The sequence below is a fragment of the Nannobrachium achirus genome (assembly GCF_963921795.1).
Source record: "Nannobrachium achirus genome assembly, chromosome: 13".
In the NCBI taxonomy this organism is placed as follows: domain Eukaryota; kingdom Metazoa; phylum Chordata; class Actinopteri; order Myctophiformes; family Myctophidae; genus Nannobrachium; species Nannobrachium achirus.
The window spans coordinates 10995654-11019832 of NC_137833.1; the positions used below are offsets into that span (position 1 = coordinate 10995654).

The following is a 24179-nucleotide window of genomic DNA, read 5'->3' on the forward strand; positions in this document are numbered from 1 at the left end:
GTGAGCATTCGGCACAACTGCCAATCAAAGTGACTGTACTGGCCAATCACAGCACGTCTTTTCCGGGACTTGGAAAAACACACAACAGCCTAACATCTGTTTAGCAGAGTGTGGCGGCTCATGTGGGACAACGATGGCATGGATGCATGTGTAATGACAACTAATAAAAGATTGATAAAAGAAAAAACACACTTTTGACGGCAACAAATAGTGTAAAAGCAACAGGCTTATAGGTTCCACTCTATGCTATGAGGACTGCTGGGTTCTGCGGGGGAAACTGGACAAAGGGAGCATTTCTGCCAAATAGACCCCATAGGCAGTCATTTGGGATCAATATAAGTAGGAAAAATGAGCCTAGATGTCATTTAGGGCAGAGTTGCCCTTTAAGTAAAAACACTTTTTCCACCACTGCTGGAGGGGAGCTTACAGACCACAGAGCCTGACTTCCTACGTCCTAAATTAGAGTTTCCCCCGGCGGCCGGCGCTATATAAGCTCCTCAACTCCTCCTTCCAGGCCGTGTTCCCCCCCGCCTTAATTTCCTGATAACCTGTTAATTGTATTGTTTTTTTGTTCCACTTTGTATTACATGATTACAGCACGCACGACCGGGGTGAAAATCAAATCAAATCACTTAATGCATTACCCATGGGAGGCCGCCTCCTCCTCCTCTGCCACAATAACTGTTGATATTATTTTTTTGCTTTTAATTTAAGCAATCCCCTGTACAAGACTCATTACCGCCGTAGATTAACTCATTCCAAAGCGGAGGTTATCCTTCTCTTAATGCCTTTTATTTTCCTCCCCATGCAGGGAGGATAATCCCAGTTAACTTGGGATTGGAGACCCTGCGTAAGCAGTGAATGTGACGGGGCGGGGAGGGGAGGAGAGGGGTTGGGGGGGACGGGGGTCTGTTCTGAGCTGTGGGTTTTCTGACATCCAGAGAATGAGGGTAGTTTCGTTATTTTTTTGGGGTCATTTCTATAAAACATCAGCCCATACAGCCCGGGACCCCCAGTTTCTATCTGCGGGACCCCCAATCTACGCTGCACAATCCTCAGTGTTAAAAGGATTCCTGGCTAATAAGACGTATATGTCTTGATACATTATACTTGCCCTATAACAAAAAATGGAAATTAATTATCTTAAGGCAATTCTCTTGAATGGCATGGAAAGACGGTATTTTAAATTTCTTTCACCATAGTGAAAACTGCATTCATGGTCTGGAGAGGGCAGTTTTTTTACAGACCGGCAAAAGGGCAGGGGCTGCATCAGCGTCCAAACCCTATAGGTGGGGTTGGTGAAAGGGCCTTTCTGTGTGGAGTTTGCATGTTCTCCCTGTGTCTCCTAGCCATAGATACCCTCACAAAAACATGCAGTAATCCTATAGTCTCTATAATGCCTCCCCTGGCCAGCCAGGGCGCCTGATGGAGGGGAAACGAACTGGTTGGAATAACGCGTTCCATCCACGCGCTACGTCCAATCGGGGAAGATCCCCCCTGTCAGGTGATAAGAAGCAGCCTGCTCACTCCTCATGCACTGAAGGAAGCATGAGCTCAGTTTGGGGGCTCTCCCCAGGTTGGCAGAGGGAGAGCAGTGCCCATGATTACAGCTTAGGCAATTGGCACTGGGTGAAATAATTGGTTATAAAATCGTGGAAAAGGAATAAAGGGCAGCTAGGGGCTCAAGCCCTCTTTGACGTCTATGCGTGCACGTTAGTCAGTGCTCGGGTGTTGCCAGGTGCAGCACCAGGATGAAATGACTGAGGGGGTGCATCTCTCCACTCCGACATGTCTCCTTTCCGACATGTCTCCATTCCGACACTAACCCTATCTCTACCCCTACCCTAAACCTTAGGCCCATGGGGAGTGTCGCCACTCCGACAATAAGAAGTCCATTTCGGAGTGGCGACATGTCGGAATGGAGAGAGCCTCCCGACTGAGGGGGCAGATGGAGAGGAGGCACATCACTTTTAACACAGTAAAACAATATGGTTTTACTGTTTTTTCCAACATGCCACCATTATGTATGTAGATATCCTGACTTGGGGCAGGAGCTTTTTAACTTCAGCTTCGTTTAATTGTGAATTAACGTTTTGGATTTTAAAGTGATTTGCTCCTTCGTTTTCGAATCTGTTCTTAGCCTCGTTTGTACGGTAATCCATGGACACACAGTCACTGACAGACAGACAGACAGACAGACAGACAGACAGACAGACATGGGTGATGGTCATACTTTTTGTTTTGTTGAACAGAGTAGTCCAAACATACTGTTTCTCCAGTTAGATATCAATAAACAAAGATGTGTGGACAAAATAACATAGAACAACTGAACAAGTGTGAGTGTTAGGGTTTGTAATTTAGTCTTGATGTGTGCGTTTTAGTTCTTAAACGCTTTGGCATAAGTACAAAAAAGAAAAACTGAGATTTCCCCCCGATGTCATGACAGGCAGCAGAATATTAAATAATCCATCAATAATGTAAGGAGCTATATGAGCTGAACTGTCTGCACGTTTCTATGCTGTTGCTTCCATCTCCTCATACAGACACCATATGTCTCCTAACATATGTGACCATCCGCCCTGACACAGAAAAAGGGGCAATCTTTTTTTTTTCAACCTTCCAATAACAATAATCCATCCTCTTTTTTAATATTACAGTTGTTTCTCAAATTAAGCTGTGGCGGTGGACTCAACTTTCATCTCCTGTTTTAATACTCTTATGAAGGGTTGCTCCTTTATCACTTTCTCTTATGTGTTGCCGACCACTTAAAGCTGCAATCTGGGATTTATTCTAATGAATAAAAGGTTACTTTAAAGGACAACTTTGGTTGTTAACAACAAGGATTCATATTTTAGATTGTAATTAGAGAAAAGAAAAGATGAGTGTTAAAATGATTTAATTATGTTTTAGAGATTTTAGTATTTTGATTTCAGTGGTTGGGGGCATGCATACTAGTGTCTAAATATGTATTTTTAGACACAATAAGCCAGCAATGTCTTACTGTCTGTACTATTTACACCAGCCCCCATAATAGTCTACTTGCCAGCCCATAGAGCCCCATTGTGAACCCGGATATATTGAGTACAGTAAGGTTTTATGTTAGAAATGTTGAGTATGGGTCCCCAGCATGTAGAAACTGCCGGATGCTAACTTGCATATGTTGAGCAATTTTCATAATTTGCATAATTCGATTTATTTAGCATAATCCCCCATAATAATGGATAATATGTCAAAAACTGATTGGCCGATTTGAACAATATTAGAGTGGTTTTGGGGGTTATTGAGGATGCTGAATCCATTTTCTAAATTCAAAATGGCCGTTTTAAACCGGAAATGGCCTTATACCAACTTAAAGTGGGTGATTTGGATACTTTTTTGTTGATTTTCCAGTTGGTATATGGCCATTTCCGGTTTAAAACGGCCATTTTGAATTTAGAAAATGTCAAAAATGGATTCAGCATCCTCAATAACCCCCAAAACCACTCTAATATTGTTCAAATCGGCCAATCAGTTTTTGACATATTATCCATTATTATGGGGGATTATGCTAAATAAATCGAATTATGCAAATTATGAAAATTGCTCAACATATGCAAGTTAGCATCCGGTAGTTTCTACATGCTGGGGACCCATACTCAACATTTCTAACATAAAACCTTACTGTACTCAATATGCCAGGGTTCAGATTCTGGCAAGTGGACTATAAATCATATCTGCCCATGAAAGATTGCGGTGCATCTTGGGAATGGGCTTATTGTGTTTGAAAAGACAATAATATTACCAGAAACACATAATAGAGGCTAGCCCTAAATGACCATTGCAGGTCTGTAACAGACCTGCAGTAGCATTTTTAAAATGTTTTTTATTGAATAGGTGCTTGCTTGGTCTACCTATTTTCTTAGATTAGCCTACCATTTCTTTCCATTTGACATATTGATGTTGATGTACTGATGTATATTACCTTGCATATTGTATTGATGTATTGCCTTGCTTATTGTGAGTCGCTCTGGATTAAGAGCGTCTGCTAAATGCTTAAATTGTAAATTGAGAGTCTACAAATTGATCTCTAGCTCTAGAGTTATGAGGGTCATTGAAAATAAAATACGTTTTAGAACCATTAATGACTTCTAATGTGCCACAGTGTCACAGTAAATCAGTGACATATTCTGAAGAAAAGCTGGCGACTTGTAGAAGTACGGAAAGTCTAAATGTACTTGCGTAAAAGTACAAAAGTGTTGGCATAAAAATGTACTTAAAGTAGGCTACTTAAAGTAGAAAGTACTCATTCTGCAGAATGTCCCATTACAGGTTTTTCTACATTTCCACATTGCAATATTGATACTTTTACTTATAGGCCTAAGTAAAACTGCCTTTGATTGATTCCTTGACTGTGAGGGGTCAGGGACACTAGAAATAGCATGCGCTCGCTCTCTCTCTCTCTCTCTCTCTCTCTCTCTCTCTCTCTCTCTCTCTCTCTCTCTCTCTCTCTCTCTCTCTCTCTCTCTGGTAGAGAGAGCCCCACTAACTACAGGGGTGTGGGGTCTAGTGGTGGCTAGGATTAGGGTTAAGTACACCGACGCACGCATCACACAGTGCCCAGGGTCAGCTATAGTGGGGTCTAGGGTGTGTGTGTGTGTGTGTGTGTGTGTGTGTGTGTGTGTGTGTGTGTGTGTGTGTGTGTGTGTGTGTGTGTGTGAGGCCAGGGTCAGGTCAAAGGTCACAGATATTGCTCTGTGAAAGTGTCTGTCGCCTCCTCCCTCAGAGATCAGTGACATCTGACTCCCGGAGCGGTTTCCATGGGATGTACGGTCCTTTTGGCTTTTTGATATTTTTTCATTCCCTTGTTTTTTCCCACAGCATTCACAGTGTTCACTTGTTCGCTGACAGTATGAGGGTGCTTAATGAACCACTTTTTTACTTATTTCATATATATAAATAAAATGTTTTCCCGCCGGATATAGCTCAAATTGCAGGCCCAGCTATTCATGGGTTGCATTTGTAGTCCTAGCTACACTGGCCATGTTGAGGACCAACACAGGCGTTCTGATTGGCGTAGAACATTAGTTCTATGCCAACCAGACAAATCAAAACACCTGTGTTGGTCCTCAACATGGACGTTTAGGACTAGAAAAAAGAGGCTCTCACTGGCACGTTGAAACCAAGTGATTAAAACCGGAACACAGATTCACCCCCCATGGCACACTGAAGTTCCCCCCACCTCCCTACCCACCCACCCACCCGGCCACTTCTAAAAAACAAACAAAACAAAGGAAAAAAACAACGTGTAGCAATTAACCGGTAGCGATTGTAAATTAGCATAATTCTCCTAATAACGCATGCTAGATTATTATGGTGGCGGGACGGCACGCGTTGCAATTATGGTGGGGCGGGTGGGGGGTGACAAGTTTGTTTAAGTGTGTCACGCCGGCGGTCGGTTGGTGTATACGTTTAGAGGCGAAGGCGTCCCAGACAGACATTAACGTATTTAATCATTAGCCATTAGCGTTAATGCTATACCAGACAGTATATGCAATCTCCTCCCGCCAATAAGTGCCCGCTGGTGGTGGTGGTGGCGGCGGGTGCTTGTTTGTGGGCAGATCTGTTATTAATAATGTCTGGGGGGGGGGGGGGGCTTGGCATCACTTTAAGGGCAGAGATTACAGACATGCAAATGAGGTGGCGTGTGTGTGCATGTGTGCATGTGTGTGTGTGTGTGTGTGTGTGTGTGTGTGTGTGTGTGTGTGTGTGTGTGTGTGTGTGTGTGTGTTTATGTGTATGTGAGATGGGGGGGGGGGTCAATAAGAGACAGTGGGGGGGTCAATAAGAGACAGTACAGACACATACTCCAGACTTTCAGTCTCTAATTGACAAAAAAAAAAAAAAAAAACTTTAATCCCAGGCAGACACCGAGTTGTTTACATCACTGAATTAGGTTAATCTATAAGGGGAAGGGGAGCCTTAATTTGCATAAATGTGCATTTTTGAATAATTACTTAGCCTTAACTAGGGCTCCTTTCTGTGCGGGAGGCTGGCGCGTGGCGAGACTATTGTTGTCAACAGCCCCCCCTCCCCCCCTCCAACCACCCCCTCCCCCCCCCCCCACACACACACACACACACACACACACACACTGTTCCGTTGTCTTTGGTAAACAATAGACCAGCAAAACAATTGACAACACCATCAACAATGGAGAGCTGCTGCTGCATGCCTGCCTTGACGGGGTGTGTGTGTGTGTGTGTGTGTGTGTGTGTGTGTGTGTGTGTGTGTGTGTTGTGTGTGTGTGTGTGTGTGTGTGTGTGTGTGTGTGTGTGTGTGTGTGTGTGTGTGTGTGTGTGTGTGTGTGATGTCTGGAACCAGAGTCGTACACGGCTGCAATTACTGCTATCGCTTACACTGTGATGTGCGACCGCCCATGTCAATTATTTCAACAGCCGCGTGCTTGTTGTACGCACAGAGTGGAAAAAATACAATTAAACAATTAGTTTGATAGATCCAATTAAACAATTAGATACATAATGAATTGATTCATTGACTGATCTATTCATTAATTAGATCAAGGTAAGTTTCAATGTGATTTCATTGAAAGTTTAATTCAATTATGACCGACATATTGACCATTGTAATTTCTACAAAACAATTCCAACCTGAGGACAGTGTACTTTGTGGAATCATTTTTTGATTGATGGAGAACAGCATACAGTACAAGTACAGTTGAACACCCTGCCTACAGTAAAAGGAACATCCCAAATAAGACCTTTTGCCCTCTGTATTTAATTCATGGACATAATAAATAGCAAGCAAAGAAAACATTCAATAACAGTTTATGTTTTCTATAATAATCTACAGTATGTGTATGAACCATATTAGATGGTGACATTAAAATGTGACCCACATTCTGTAATAATAAATTGGTAAAGTGTTCATTTTGTCAAACTGTCTTGTCTGTATAGGTAAGAGCGCTTCTCCTTTGCTTTTCCACTCAAGTTGTATTTGGCAAACAATTTACAATTGACCATTTAGGCATCTAGCAAACGCTCTTAATCCAGAGCGATTTACAATAAGAAAGTTAATACATCAATAAATCAAATGCATAAAATAGTAATCTAAGAAAGGAACGTGGGTAGACCAAGCACCTATTCAGTAAAAAACTTTATATAAAACCTAAACAAATGCTATCTAACTTCCAGGTAAGGTCATTGAAGGTGGCGAGCGAGTCCTACGGTAAGTGCAATGGGTAAGGTGGAGTCTGAAGAGGTAAGTCTTCAGGCCACGGCGGAAGCTAGGGAGTGAGTCTGTTGTTCTAAGTGCGACAGGGAGTTTATTCCACAGTTTGGGAGCCAGGAGGGCTGAATTGTCTAGGATGAGTGGATTTTGTCCTGCGGTTTTTAGTGAGGGTTCTGTCAGCATCCCTGTTTAAGCTGATCTGTGAACGGGTGCGGTTGTAGGGGTTTGCATTTTGTATTTTGACAAAAATGTCTTCCACAAGCCAGCATGGCGATGACCCCTATAAATGACTTGAGTGTTAAGCCATTACAGTTAACTCTCCAAATAAATCCATGGAGTGTTAAAGTATGCAATCATTTGCATAATTGTGCTTGTGTGCCGTTGCTTTGTGGCCATCCCAAGCTAGTCTATCACCTTATACTCTGATAAGAGAACATGATTAATTATTGATTATTGATTGGTAAGCTGTTGCCATGTCTGTGGTCACCAGGGAATCACTGGTTCACCACACGGTTGACAAATTAAACCTCAATACTTGATACAGTTTGTTATAATACAGCTTTTTAACTCAGTATACCTGACAAAGGTCGTAGAGGCCGAAACGTTGTACTTTTACTACTTTGTTAATACAATGTTTTGGGAGCAATAAGACGGTGTACTTTCATTCTCTTCAGCTTTTTAACTCATGGAATATGAACAAGCTTTATTTATTTACAACAATATTTGTTTTTTTACAAATACTGCAGGTGGAATGTTGGTCCAGAACCTCTTTAAAAAAGTGCTGTTTGTTTTTGCTTTTATTTAGACCAGCGGTTCTCAAGGTTTGTTCCTAAATATCTCATTTAGGAACCAAATGGACCCTTACAGTTCTTTAACTCCAAAAATGTACAAATGGTTCCATGTTTACACTCTCACAGTTGTAGGGGTGGGGTAAATGGTGCATTTATATAACGCCTTTATCCAAGGCGCTTTACAATGATTGTGCATTACATTCACCCATTCTCACACACATTCATACACCTATGGCGGAGGAAACCATACAAGGCACCAACCTGCACATCGAGAGCAATTATGGGTTCAGCGTCTTGCTCAAGGACACTTCAAACACTAACTCTGGGCGATCCCGATCGAACTGAGCGGCCGATCTATACCTCCTGAGCCGACAGGAAGTGAATGCAGGGAGGAAGGACATCTATCACCGAGGCACCATCCAATGAGATACCACTTGAATTCCATGCAGTTGTCGCTGGATGTCACTAAAAACTACGCTTCAAACCTCCCAAAACAAACTAAAACTGACACAACTACTTTACGGCCTTAAGCCCATGACACACCTAATTCCAACGCACTTTGCTGGTTTGGGACAGCTCAGGGTGGAAGACAGAGCTAAGCAAATATCACTGGGATTGGTATTTAAGATAGTCAAAGAGACCGTGCCCGCAATACCCTCATATCATACCTGTCTAACGACATCTCCAAAGTGAGTGACACCCACAGCCACAACGACAAGGATCTGGCCAAATTCAGAACAGACATGGGAAGATTCTCATTCTACTGTTCTGTCACCAAAATGTGCAATGCCCTGACACACCATCATTTGCCTAAAATGTTGCTGCAAATGCTTCCAATCAATGACATTTGATGATTAGAATTGAGTTAAGTGTGTGTTCTGTGAGATCACACAACTGCGTCTGTACACCCGAGAAATAATTATAATTATGTTCTAGTTAAGTCCAGCAGTATAATGCGCTGGTCACACGGCCAATCAACTCTAGACCTCGACTCTCGCTTTTAGATGATGATTGGAGACACACGCACGCACGCACGCACGCACGCACGCACGCGCGCGCGCACGCACACACACACACACACACACACACACACACACACACACACACACACACACACACGCGTAATTCTGTCCTACTTATTAGTGTTGAGTTGAGCCACAAAGTCAAAGACCTCCATTGACACCGGACACTCATTCTACAATTAAAGCCATCATTACCAGCTTTAAGACCTCAGAGGAAATAACAACCACATTTCTACAACTGCAAAGTCTAATTGCACCAACTAGGAGACCTCAGAGAAGCTGCTGTAATTACATCACACTGAAGTGTTGTTATGAAAAGGACCTCGTTTACAGGTACTGTCAGGAAAGAGTACGGAGAAGGACCCAAGAAAGGAAGTGCTCGAATTTGACGGAAGTGCTGCGTTATGTCATGCGGTGATTGTAGCTCTTAACTCGCTCTTAAAGGACAACTTTATTTTTTTACAACAAGGGGTCATATTTTAGATTGTCATTAGAGAAAAGAAAAAGTGAGTGTTAAAATGTTTTCATTTACAGCTTTCTATTGTTTTAGTGATTTTAACGATTTTGATTTATGCAAGTGGCTAAATATGACTTTTTAGACACAGTAAGCCCATTCCCAAGATGCACTGCAATCTTTCATGGGCAGATGCGACTTATAGGGGCTGGTGTAAATAGTAACAAAGACATTTCTGGCTTATTTGGCCACTTGTATGCATGCCCCCATGTACCCACTGAAATCAAAATACGAAAATCGCTAAAACAATAGAAAGCAGTAAATGAAAACATTTTAACACTCATCTTTTCTTTTCTCTAATTACAATCTAAAATATGAACCCTTGTTCATAAAAAAACCCCTAAGTTGTCCTTTATTTCTGACTTTGTCAGAATCATTGTTTTGTTTGAATAATGTTTATTGCTAGCGCAATTGAAGGAGCGGGAGAAGCAGAAGATGCCCACTCTTATAGGCACCCTCTGCCTTATGTTGTGACCAGCCTTATCTCTTCGCAGATGTGTAAGCCTGGCTATGCGAGGTTAGGTAATAGGTAACGTCTCACATGGCCAGACGGTTGCCTCCCACAATTTGCAAACGCTCCCGTCATACAGTCTGGGAGACCGAAGTTCTGATCACGAGTATCCGGCATGAGAAGCGATAACCTGGACATACACAAGGAACACATCAACAAACTCACAGAACTAGCAGACCAAAACAGAGCAAAAAATACAGGTAGAGTTATTTATGTGTCTGAGGTTGTATCCTATCTTACAGCTGCACTATGGTAGCCTGGGTTCAGCGGATTCTTTTTTAGAAAAAAAAGGCTCAAGAAGACTAAAACATAGCAGATCTACAAGCTCGCATCACACCACTTCGCACTGCACTGCTAGCTTGTACGTCTGCTATTTTTGAAAAATATTGAAAGTGGTAAACCTTTTTTTTCTTTCTTTTCTACATAAATCTCCTCTTCTGGGGAGTCCCTGGCACAAAACATTTTAAGATGTGAGGAGGGCGTCTGCGGCCAAATACCTACGTATAAATGCGTGGGTCCTTAGCATGAAAAGGTTTAGGACTGACAGACATCAAGGTCAACACCCAGCGTGATCCTCCTGTCCCTTCCCTTGATTACTTCAATCAGTTGAATTAGGTCTACGGCCACCCCGTAGTGTCTGCGGGTCACATGCACTTAATTCCACCAGAACAGACAAAAAAAGTCAAACAATGAAGAAAGACATGGACAACAGGATGAAAGGTCAACTCTGAGCCGGGATGAAGAGCTCAAATAGGAGCAAAGAATAAAGACAGATTAAGGTTGATGATGATGTGCCACATACATAATCAATCAATCCCCTTCTACAGTACGTGTAATAATTGTAATCCAGGTTGTGATTCAAACGGAACATACGTTTATAAACAGGGCGGACACACACAGTCACACACACACACACACACAGTCACACACACACACACACACACACACACACACACACACACACACACACACACACACACACACACACACACACACACACCAGTAATTCTCACTTTCCGTTATTTCCACACACACCGACAGACACGCAAGCATGCAACCTAATCCAAACATAGATGTACTTTCTTTTCAGATTATGACAGTGGTAAAACTGCTGTTTTGATTTGAGAGAATATAAACTTTATAATCTGCCAAAAACCTCAGCCATCGCTGGAGCTGCACCATTGTTTTATTAAATGACTGCGTGTCAGTGTGTTTGTTCATCTCGAGTCTTATAACTCAATTTACTGTTTTTATTTCGTTGCTCTTTTGGGTTATTAAACTGATCTACAAAGAAGATCCACAAGCTCACAAAGCGAGCTTGTAGATCTAAGAGATTTGGATAATAGATTAGAGGGGGGAGAGGAGGGGGCCAAGAATCGACCCCTGGAGGACCCCGGTCAACGAAGTACAGGTTTATTTGCATGGCAATTGGATTACAGTGAAGAAATTCATAAAATAGTCACACTAAAATGTTAATTTCCCCACAAGCAGGGGCGTCAAAAGGAGGGGGAAAGTGGGACCTAGTAGTAGTTACTAGGACCCAAGGTGGAGGGGCCTTAATTATTTTATACTTTAGCTAGTGAAAAATATCAGATCTACAAGCTCACAGCGCGGCACCGAGTGCTGCGCTGCGAGCTTGTAGATCTGCTATTTTTTTTAAAGTCGTGAAAATGTGTGCAAATCATTTTAAGCAAACATTTGTAACTCAAATGTTGCTTCTGGGAGGTCCCTGGAACTAAATATTTTGAGATGGGGGTCCGTGGCCAAATACGTATTATTTTGGGGGTACTTCACATGAAAATGTTTAAGTATCACTGACATAGAAACATAGGTTTTTCAAAAAACCTTTAGAAGGATTTGAAATATTCAACGACAAAAATAGCAGATCTACAAGCTCGCAGCGTGGCACTCGGTGCCGCGCTGTGAGCTTGTATATCTATTATTTTTCAATATAGTTAAAGCACAAAATGTGAGTGAATCCTTGTACCCACGGCCCAGAATTTGGTGTGAGACCCCTGCCCACAAGAGAGAGAGAGAGTGTATGTGCGTGTGCGTGCATGCGCAATTGCGCATGCGCGCGCGTGCATGTGTGAATGTGTGTGATTACCACTCTGTAAGGGTTACTTACTGGAGAGCTGAGAACATCTGGCCTGACATGTCCACATCTGCTTCTGTAAGAGAGGCTTGTTGAATAAAGCCAGAAAATGTTCAACGCATGATTAGACGACTGTGAACAGCAATGTCAAATAAAACATCACATACATCTGTAAATATATAGTTGTACTGCTCCTACAACATTGATGGTCTCTTGTATAGTAGTATTGTATTGTTTATATGTCTTGAATCCATCTGAAAAGTCACCTACAAACGGCTGCTACTCGAAACTTGTAATAGACTAAGCCCATACTTACTGTACCTCCCCTTTTCCACTGTAAATATCTTCCTTTTCTTTTTCTTTTATTTTCCCATTTTTCTTCTTTTTGAATGCTGTTTTCCCTTTTGTTATTGATGATATCCTATGTAAAGTACTGTGTTCTATCCCTCTGTCTTTCAATGTTATATGAGATACATAAAGTGGTTCCTGTGTAAATAAGCCGAAAAGCTTACTAGGATCTCCTTTTAGTTGACCTTGTACCAGTGAACTGTACTGTCATATAACTGTACTTTTTCCAATGCAACCTTCTAATAAAGTCTTCAATCAATCAATCAATTGATGAATTGAATACCCAGGACCACAATGGAAACAAGCCCTCAGTGGCTTTTTGTGTTATCTTTTTAGCATCATTGTATAAGCGTATCTCTGCACCTTAAACTATTAATATAAAGTACACAATCAATCATATCAAAAGGTCTCATGTGTCTTTTTATGCTTTGTTTAAAGAGAAAAGATAGGTTGTTGTCACGGTGCAAACAAAATAAGATAATTTAGTTTGTCATCTTCTGAAGCATATACCCATATAGCGTCCCTATTCTGGGCAGAATAGAAAAAGGCCAACGTTGTGAGCTTGCAGATCTGATATTTTCTGTAGAGATTTGTAAGAGGGAAAATACAGGGGACCTAGTGTGGTCAAAAAGTTCTTCATTTCTAAATCTGTGTCATGCCACATTTGTGCCGTTATCTTGTGTCTATTTCACCATTTTAACATTTTGTCTTTATTATACCGCACTGACAATAAAAGGCAAATGTCCATCTGGTCAAAAGCCTGATTTATTTTATTTGTATCATACAAAATCATGAATAAATAAATCAAAGTCATCCTAACATTAGTAAATAAAAATGAACACAGCCCTTTGCCCTAGACCAAGTAGAACAACAGTAAATGTTTTGTGGTTGGACAATGTAAATATCAGCTATTTCACACTTAATAAAACAAATACAAATCCCTTACTGCGCCTTTGGTTAACGCAGCGTCAGTCAAACCAATCAGCACATTACAAGGAAGAGGGGAAAAAAAGAGTAAAGCGTAAAATCCTCTCCAAATTGAATTGGAAAAAGAAAATTGCAGTTAATCTCAATCTCTCTTAACTCAGAAGATTTAGACAAGTATTTGATCTGACAGTTGGTAAGGGGCGGAGTCTCATTGATTGTCCAATGATTAGTTTCAATCAGTGGTGGACCATAGGGAAGGGATGGGATGGGATGCAGTCGTGTAAAGTAACTAAGTACATTTACTTAAGTACTGTACAATCTTGACATTTGTACATTGTACATCCCAGTCATTTGTACTTACTGGAGTATTTCCAATCAACAATACTTCTACTCCACTATACATCTCAAAGGCAAATATTGTACTTTTACTCCACTGCTATTATTTGAAAACCTTTTCAAATCTCCACTTTACTTCAGAGATCTTGATTATTACCCCAAAACAATATCTCCTACTTCAGCCCAATATACATTTCGGCCAAATTGAAAATAGGCAATCTACAATATGAAAATGACACGAAGGACACAATATTATTGTGACAATCAAAATATGCCTATAACTTAAAACGCTATAACCCTAACCCTAACCCACTCACAACGCCGGCTCACTACGCCTAACGCCAAGACATTTTTTGAGCTTGTAGATCTGCTGTGTTCACCTTTGTTTACATTCAGTTTATTTTATTTTTAAATGTACCAAATGTCAATACAGCAATGCAGGCATAAAATGTAATTGTGTCATTCGTACTCTTGAATCCTTGAGATGGCTATATTTACTGATTAGTTGCAATCTAATCTAATCCCGTTCGAGGGACACACGTGACCCCTATTAACAACGGCCATGTGCCCGTGCAGAAAATTAGAGCAAAAAGAGATTTTTTTTTCTACATGTGATAGGCCTATATTAAGTTCTTTTAAGAGATTAATGGTCTTGACAGCTGATTGACATCCCCCCCACCCCTCCTCTCCCACCCCCTTTCCCCGGAAAATCTTCTCCGGAGGGAGAAAGAGAGAGAGAGATAAAGATAATAATGAGTGAAGAGAAACATTTACTGATTAGTTTAAATCCAGATAATCCTAGGGGTCTGATGACACTATGAAACTAGGCTTCTGGTAATCTGCCCTCTTAAAATAGTGTTTTTCCTCTCTCTCTCTCTCTCTCTCTCTCTCCTCTCTCTCTCTCTCTCTCTCTCTCTCTCCTCTCTCTCTCTCTCTCTCTCTCTCTCTCTCTCTCTCTCTCTCTCTCTCTCTCTCTCAAAGGGAGGCAGGGACGTGCTGGGCCTCTGATTCAGCCTGGGAAAAAGAGTTGGAGAGGCCCTCATTGCGCGCTATAGAGAGAGATCTCTCTATAGCGCTGCTGCTACTCAAAGATTTGCCATTTCAGATCATGACAAGTGACAAGCCAGCAGTGGGCCAATTACACAAGTTATATTTCGTCGTTGTCGGTAGATAGATAGAAATGGTTCAATATAAATGAGCATTAGTTTAGTGAGGACTAATGAATACAGGAAAGGTCGACCTAAAACAAACTCGGCCCAAACTCGTTTCCCAACGAGTCTGTGGCCTTAAGCTAGATGCAGAATAGACCGAAATCTAATCTTTGCTTCTGGGGGTCCCTGGAACAAAATATTTTGCGATAGGGGTCCATCCTACTCACTGTGTCTCAGAGGAGGGCTGTGGACATGTAGCCTGCAAGCCTTGTTCCTTCCCACTGGAGAAGGAATGAGCGCAGTGTCAGGGCTGGCTTGCCAGGCTATGCACTTCAGAAACCTGCCTATACTATACCAGTGACATCATTGGTAGGCAGGTTTGATCATTTCATACTTTATAATGCAAGAACAATGGCTTATTTTTCAGCATCCTTTAACTTGAAGAGAGAGTCTGTTTCTTTAACCTTGGAATCCCCCTCAATAATGACATCATTGGTTGGTAGCCAGGTGTCTGAACTGTCCACAGCCCGCACACCAATCAATGAGACGCAGAGTGAGTAGATGGAAATTAATGTCTTCTTCTTACGTTGCGTTTTAACAGCGGGTGACAGCCGGACATATTTTTTCCGGAAGTGCGTTATTTGTCAATGGAACTCGGCAACTACTGGCGATAGCAGGCGAAGGGGTAATAGTGAATCGTATTCTGGCAAGTGCCGCCCTCCCTGCGTTCTCATTGGCTGAATGCAAGACTGAGAAAACATGGATTCTTTTTTGAGAAAATAAGGGTATTGACCAAACCGCGACGGAGGCACGCCGTCTCAAGGGGACGAGCGAGCTAAGGCGAGCGAGTCGTCGTGTCGAGCGTTGTGAAGTCCGCTTGAGCTGACTCAACAGCGTCCTAGTTGCGTCCCGATAGGGCCAGAATAATGTTTGGGGGTGAAGCGGCACTCAAAGTGCCTCTGGCCAATCACAGCGCGACTTTTCCGGAAGTTTCCTGGCGGCCGCTATCTTCCACTGTCACGCCAAGCGAAGAGGCGATATAGTTGAAAAGTGGGCAGAGGAAGGTTGTCTAAAAACATGAAAATATTATAATAATATCTTTGGGCGACATCGTCCGGCGATAACCAATCAAATTCATTTGTTGCTTACCCAATGGAGGACGTACGGTATGACGGCAGGAACGCCCACTAGGAGCTTTTTATCGCCCAGAGTAGCCGGTTGTCGCCCGCTGTTAAAACGTACAGGCTCATAATGACTACCAATTATATATTATGAAGATGAGGTTGAAAATAGGTGTGATCCTCCCATCAAAACTGGTGAAAGCATCTGTGTCATTTTAGATTTTATAGCAGATCTACAAGCTCGAATGAGGTCGACTTTGTTTTAGGTCGACCTTTCCTGCTACCGGACCAATTACATGAAGCTATAAAGCTAAACATGAAGGCTAACAGCCAGGCCTAGGCTGATTGATTGATTGATTGATTGATTGATTGATTGATTGAAGACATTATTAAAAGTGTGCACAGGAAAAGGTACAGTTTCATGCAGTTCACTGGAACAAACTACTTTTCTTTCTCTCTTTCTCTACAAGTATGTCGAGAAAGAAAAGGAGACAAAACAAAGTCAAGCTAAGAAGATAAAACAAACTCACCCTTCTTAATTTCTCCACAGACAGTTACTATACAAGGCTATAATATAGGCCTGTAGGCCCTAATTGATGAGGCACATAGCCTGGGATGGGATCAATAACATTTCTGGTTTCTGATCCGCTCTGGAGTGGAAATAACTTTTGTAGTCATCAGGCGGCCGGAACCACCGGTTGTGCGCCTCCAAAATGTCCTCCTTGTTTTCCCCCTGGTATGTTATATTTTATTCTCTAACTCATAGAATAAACTAATTGAATCGCATTATGTGGGGAACAAAAGCTATGCGAGGCCAACCGGAACCCTTCTTTTTCATTAAAAAATAATAATAATAAATAATAAAAAATAAAATAAAAAAGGATCACTGTGTGTGTGTGTGTGTGTGTGTGTGTGTGTGTGTGTGTGTGTGTGTGTGTGTGTGTGTGTGTGTGTGTGTGGCGTGTACCAGAAATAGAGAATAATTATGGTTTATAATACTAAAAAAAAAAAAAAAAAACTTAATTTGTCTAATGAAAGATAATTACACAAAAATGCATTCAATTCATTTAATCAATCACTTGCAAAAATCGGAAATCTGCTTTTTTTAACAAGAGTGCCTGTAAAATTAATTAATACAAAACCAAATAGCTTTTCATTTGATTATCTTTAATAATAATTTGAGAGACAACAGGGGGGCTGCCAAATCATTGTGATAGGATAATTCTTTTTAAAATTAATAACTTGAACCCTCGCAGTCGCATTCCAATTCTGAGGAGAACTTTAGCCAAAAATAGACGAGTGAGTGAGAGCTTGTAGATCGGCTATTTTTGGCAAATAGGTTCGGTGTAGAGGTAAAAAAAAAGAGCAGATTAAGTACAGAGTATAAGTTATTAGTTATTAGTTATTATTTAGTAAAGTAACAACGAAAAAGTCTGAGAAAAAAACACATCAACAAAAATCTAACAGATTGATGACAGTGGTATCAAAGAAGTTTATGAATCTAATGAAATCAATGAAAATCTGTATCACACATTTATACAATATGATATGTAGAGGGGGTCCCTGCTTCATCTCTCTCTCAGCTAAGGGGTTCTTGCCCGGCCTGAAAACGTTGAAGACTTATTATACGGTCTCAGGCAGCGCGTGTCGCTTTTCTCCCGCAGCGCACGCCCCACTGAAAGTGTTCGGTGCGTGGCGGGGGGTCCGTGACTCCGTGCGCGTGGCAGGGGGTCTGTGCGCGTCGCCCTGTGCGTGGCTCGTGCCGTGCCAATAATGGAAATAAGGCAGTGGTTCTCAAAGTGTGGTCCGGTCTCCGGTGACCCCCAGGGATCCTTGAGGGGATTCCAGGGGGTCCCCAGATAAATTAGTTAGGCCTAATGCCATTACTTACACTTTAACCCCATAATGCTGCTTGCAAATCATCTTGAAAAATAAAAGAAGAAAAAATAAAAATATAAACTGCCACAAAATGTTTTCAGATGATGTATGTAATTAATTTAATCCATCATTTTAGATGCCAAGGCTCCTAAATCCTAATTTTGTCATTTTATTTAACTTTCACGTTATAATTTCCAGACAGGCCTATACACACAATCACATATTTAATAATCATCATGCAATCAATGCAACGACAAGCGAATTTAAACGGCTTGTTTATGAAAAACAAAAGGCAATAATTTATCCACCCATTTAAATAATAAACAGCTCCTTTATTATGAGTTATGACGATGTTTTGAAATCGGATCATTATTCATTAGGCCCTACATTAAATGAGAGAGTCCGCATTTGTATTCATGGTCGATATCAAATTGTATTTTTAGACACACATACACAAATTGTGTTAACAAACTTTATTCAAACTTGTTTTTTTGTTATTTTTTTCTAAAATGTCTTGTCGTGTTCATCAACAAATGGAGGCCTATATCCTACAACAGTTACATATAGAATTCAATGTAGCCGCAAATAATACAAATAAAACTAGGGAATTCATTTATATTAAAAGGGCGACTTTTTAATGTGCATGGTTGAGCAACTACATGAGCCTCGTCTGTGTTAATAATCTTAATATAGATATTACAAAGCATGTTGACAAAAATGGCATGATCTTGAACAAGACCACAGATCCAGTTACATTCTCCTTTCAACAACATGGTCTATCGTGTGAGGCGAAAGGCTAAATTAATCTTCGGAAGCCAAAATAAATCCCAACGGGATTGACTTGAATTGAATTGGGGGGAAATTGGTGGCAATTAATCCCTGGGTGATTATTGAAAAAGGGAAACGCCCCGTTTGGGTCATTTTCGGTGACATCTGAATGATCCCTGATTGGTCGCTGGGGGGTGATCCCCGCGAGCCGCCACGCACATAAAACGCGTGACCCGCCTCGCGCCATAACAGTCTGTTCGGCATCACCAGCCAACATCATCAGCATCACCAGTTTTCCATTCATTTTACCAGTATTTTTATACTTCGACCTGGACGCAAATATATCTGGAATTGTACTTACATTTTACTGCGTAAAGCAACGTGACAGTTGCACTTGTTTCGTGTTTTATTGAGAAGGATATATGAATATATAGTTTCCTGTCTATTTTTCAACATTTTATCCAAGCTGGACTAATTGGGATTTGTAGGCCTGACTTTCTCAGTTTATTACAACAACAAAGTGACAGCGCAGTTGTTTTGTTGTAGCCTATAGGCCTTTAGTGTATTTGCTGTAAATAAGCAGCATTCATAGAACAAATCTACAAACCATGAGTGTTTCTGGAGGAGAGAGACGAGAGGAGAGCAGAGAGGAAGAGAAACCCAAAGTGAAGATGTTATCTCCAGGGTTCAGCATCGATAAGACCAGACTGCACCAAGGTATGGGACTTTTACTACTTGTTTATTTATTTCAGTTTGACTTTTTATTTGTTTATTGTTTAAATTTTAGTTTAGTTTAAATTGTATTTTATTTATTTTGTAATGGGCTATATAGGCCTAGGTATAGGGGCCAGATTCAACAAGTTCAGGAAAAATGCAAATCTACAAGCTCACATAACATTCACAAAAATCGGTACATGTGAGCTTGTAGATCAGCTATATCGCTAGTTTCGAAGACTTGACAATTTTGACTGCAGGGTTTAGTGTGCAAGCAGCACGCAATCAGTGTGTTATCATGTGTTGTTTTAACAAGTGTTTCGTTTCCCCCCCATTTCTATCTATAGTTATTTCGTTAGTTTTAGTTAACTAACATATGTAATTCTATTTTTAATTATGTCTTTAGCTTTAGTAAACAAAGAGTAAATACATGTTATTATTATTGTTTTTTTTTGTTTTGTTTTTTTAATTGTAGTTATTTAATTAATAATTATTTCGTCTGTTAACCTCAACTTTTTTTAGTTCTCCATTCTAGACGTCTATTTATTCGCATAGCTTTTAAACGTAATTGATTGAATGATTGATTGAAGCATTTATTAGAAGTTTGCACAGGAAAAAGTACAGGACAGTAAGGATTTTTAACCACAAGAAAGGCTGGTTTAAATTAAGGTCCATTTGTAGGCTACTTTGTATTCCTATAATAACCCTGGTCTCTCCATGCACCACGCAGGGACCTACCGGGCCAAAGGCGGCTTCGCCATCACCGACCTGCTGGGCCTGGAGCCGTCCGAGCTGCAGGCTCGTCCCTCCGGCCCCGGAGGCTTCTCCTCCTCGGCGGCGGGCGCCGCGGAGCTCCAGAGCACCGCGGCGGCGCTGGGAGGCTTCCCGTTCCCCGGCGGCTCCCTGCCGCTGGGCCTGGGCTTCCTGTGCAGCCTGGCGGCCTCGCAGCAGGGCGGCCCCGGGGCTCCGTGCTTCCTGCCCGGGATGCATGGCTCCCACCACCCCATGGCTCTGCTCCAGAGCCGGAGCTCCGGCGAGGGCCACGGCCACTATATGCACCCCAACATGGAGCCGCACGGCAGGGACCCGTATTCTGGTACGGTACATTTTTATTTTTGTAAATTAATGCCCTACTTGATCATACAAAAGCATCAACATTTGCAGATCTCTAAACTCGAAACCCAGCGCTAAGCGATGCGTTTTGAGCTTGTAGATCAAATGCTTTTGAATTTGAATCCTGAAAATTAGCAGTTTTTGACATGGACAATTATGAGGTTTCCACCCTAGTGATATGATATGTTTTAATGGAGTGATATTTGCCTATTTCTATTTATGTATTTATTTATTTATAGCCATTATTTATTTAGGTTGTAACCAAGTGGTAAATAATCATAATTTTATTAGGGTATATTGGCTATATTGTGTTTATCCCCCAAAGGGTTGAATTCCCTTGTTGGTGGAATTTATTTGATGTCTTGAAGTCTTCACATTTTACTGTTTTTTTAATGTGTATAGCTGACAGCAAATTAATTTTTCATTAATATCAAAAGTTTTTTTTTTCCTTTTCCAGATGAAGAGTGTCTGTCAGACAGAAACGACTCCAAAAGCTCTGCAAACTCCCAGAAGAGAAAGAAGAGGAGACACAGGTGAGGAGACAGAATAGAATAGAATCATATTTGAGTTAATTCTAATATTATTAATATTTACATGATATAATTGACAGGACAGTGCAGTGTTTATTCATATCTCCTTGATGTGATTGACAGGACAGTGTTTACCTCTATGTGTATTAATGTATACATGCTATTATGATTAACAGGACGGTGTTTACCTCTATGTGTATTAATGTATACATGCTATTATGATTGACAGGACTGTGTTTACCTCTATGTGTATTAATATATAGATGCTATTATGATTGACAGGACGGTGTTTACCTCTCATCAACTGGAGGAGCTGGAGAAGGCCTTCCATGAAGCTCATTATCCTGATGTTTATGCCAGAGAGATGCTGGCCATGAAGACTGAACTACCAGAGGACAGAATACAGGTGGGCTTTCTTTTAATAATGATAATAATAATACAACAATTATATTTTTAGTAATCATTATAATAATTATTAATAGGTCCGACGTGGTTTTGTAATAATAATCAAAATCTAGTAACTATAGTAGCTTACGTTTTAAAATGATTGTAGTGGAGTAAAAATACAAGATGATATTTTTGCCTCTGAGATGTAGAAGTACAGTAAAATTATTGACAATTGGAAGTGGGCTACTCCAGTAAAGTAAACATACCTATAACTTTTACTTGGCTTGAATTCATGATGGATATCATTTAGTTTTTGAGACACAAAAAGTCTCCTCAAATTATTGGCTCAGAATGTGACCCCAAAAAAATATATATATATATATTTTGTGTGAACAAAGTATCATCTCTCTATGGTATCATATCAATAGGGGAAAAGGCATTCAAAAAGAAGAAAAGGGGAAAAGTAAAAAGAAAATGAAGATATTAACAGTGGATAATAACATCTATGTGTGTATGAGGTTTAGGTGTAGTAGTTCCAGAACATTAAATAACATCCCTACTATGTATATATTGTCCAGGTGTGGTTCCAGAACCGCCGTGCCAAGTGGAGGAAGAGGGAGAAGTGCTGGGGCCGCAGCAGTGTGATGGCAGAGTACGGCCTGTACGGAGCCATGGTGCGACACTCCATCCCTCTGCCCGAGTCCATCATCAACTCCGCCAAGAGCGGAATGATGGGATCCTGCGCCCCCTGGCTGCTAGGTGAGCCGCCTGCAGGTTGTTCACTTTATTTCATCAATTATATATTTACATGATAATAATAATAATACAGGCCAGATCAGCCATATGCATTAGGCCACGGAACAACTATTTAATATACTTGATTAATCTCTGACTCCACACACATTATGAAATCCTCAGTGTTTAACTTTGAGAGCCATTTGCGTGCACTCAAGAGTTAAAGACCCCTAAGGGTCCATGTGGTTCCATACTTCCATTAGTACACTCTCAGTGTTACAGATGGACACTTAAGGGTCCTATTGTACACTCTTAGTTGCAGGTCCTTAGGGGTCCATTTGAAACAGTGACATTAGGCGTTTATCAGTGGATTCAAACTGTAAATAGCACACAGGGAATTTCCCAAATGTATAGAAGAATGTAGATTCTGTTACAATCCAGCATAGGCAGGCCTATATTACTTTAGCCTGTTTGTGTAGGCCTAGTTGTGTAGCTACAGAGTACATATAGGATTGTAGGCCTATACATATAGTACACCCCCCCATTAATATAGGATATAGGCTACTCTTTTATGTTTCTTCTTTTTAATCCCTGACTACAAGATTGAACAATAGCCTAAAGACCACCTTGAAACTTGAGGTTTTCTAATGGTCAACACCTTATCTAGACCGAGATATCCATGCCATATTTCCATATTTTAACAGATATTTTCCCTGTCACATTTTTCTCTTCTCTCCAGGAATGCACAAAAAGTCGCTGGAGATGTCCAAGAAATCCCCGGGGAGCCCGGACTCCGCTCACTCCGACTCCTACTCGCAGGAAGAGAACAATAACGTTAACACCACCAGTAATAACAACGCCGTTAAAGGAGGAGACCAGAGGGAGGTGAGAGACTGGTGCTCTCAGGACACATCAGAGGACATGGCCATGGACCTGTCCAGCACCTCCAAACAGGACAGCCTCAACAAAAGCAGCTCCTCATCGCTGACGTCCCCACGGTCACCGCCGTCCCCGGCCACCAGGGGACCGCAGAGCGACTCAGACGATGACAGTTAACGCCCCCATTCCATTAAGACCTGAGAGACTCATTCTACAGAATATCTTCTAAAATACTAAAAGCTTCCTGGAAAGAAAGACATTATCAGTGGTGCTCAAACTTTTTCCATGCCAAGGAACCCCCCAAATGATATGTATTTGGCCGTGGACCAAGCAAAACAGAGGAAACAAATAATAGATCAAATGTTCACGATTTTTCAAAAATAGCAGATCTACAAGCTCATAGCGTGGCACGAAGTGACGCGCGATGAGCTTGTATATCTGCTATTTTTGAGTGGCCAGAGGGTAAAATGATGGTTAAAGTGGTTCAAATGATTGTACAAGCTCTACAAGCTCACGATGGCTCTTGCATTGTGAGCCCTTTGTGACTCTGAGCCTGTAGATCAGCTATACTAATTGAGGTGGAGAGATTGTGGAGAGAAAAATAGGGTGCCTAATGTATAGACCCTTGGGGACACCAGTAAACTAAGTACATAGGGGTTGACTGGTTAAACCTATGATGACCTATCATTTGTATTTCGATCATGGAAATGTAAGGAGGCCGGGGGGGTGTTTTTGTATCTAATGGATGTACAGTGTATAAAGTTGTCGTCTTATTTTCTCTGTTAATTATTGTATTTGAATGTATCTTTTGTATAAATTGTTTTAAATATAAGAGATTATTTAATGTTCGACTCCTTTGTCTGATTTAACGCGTTGGTAGTAGGCTATACAGCAGGCCAGTGGTTCTCAACCTTTTCACGCCAAACTCCCTAAATGTGAAGGGCAGGCTAGACTTCAGTTGAGGTCTGGTGGAGAGGGCTCGGGTACGAGATGTCTGCTAGTAGTCTCCGCAGCATCAGGTCACAGAACTTCTCACAAGCGTCGGCGCCTTGTGTAATAGATCAACCAAACAAGCATAGATAGGACAATGTACCGGTATATGTAGGCTAACGAGATCGCCGAGCTTGAGGAT

General features: G+C 41.2%; 2 protein-coding genes across 2 annotated transcripts in view; one reads left to right on the forward strand and one right to left on the reverse strand.

Annotated features, from left to right (window-relative positions):
* entpd6 (ectonucleoside triphosphate diphosphohydrolase 6) overlaps positions 1-12222 on the reverse strand; it is a gene marked incomplete at its 5' end in the record, with an annotated part of 50021 nt that extends 37799 nt beyond the window's left edge. Inside the window, one exon of the mRNA XM_080740556.1 lies at positions 12194-12222. Within this exon, the coding sequence (XP_080596682.1) occupies positions 12194-12222 (29 nt within the window). The remainder of the gene's footprint in view (positions 1-12193) is intronic.
* Positions 12223-19297: 7075 nt separating this feature from the next.
* vsx1 (visual system homeobox 1 homolog, chx10-like) lies at positions 19298-23224 on the forward strand (the record flags this gene model as incomplete). Its single annotated transcript, XM_080740557.1, has 6 exons — positions 19298-19406; positions 20134-20499; positions 20974-21049; positions 21329-21452; positions 22012-22192; positions 22908-23224. 6 exons carry the CDS (start codon positions 19298-19300, stop codon positions 23222-23224), a joined length of 1173 nt encoding a protein of 390 aa, XP_080596683.1.
* Between the last annotated feature and the right edge of the window lie 955 nt (positions 23225-24179).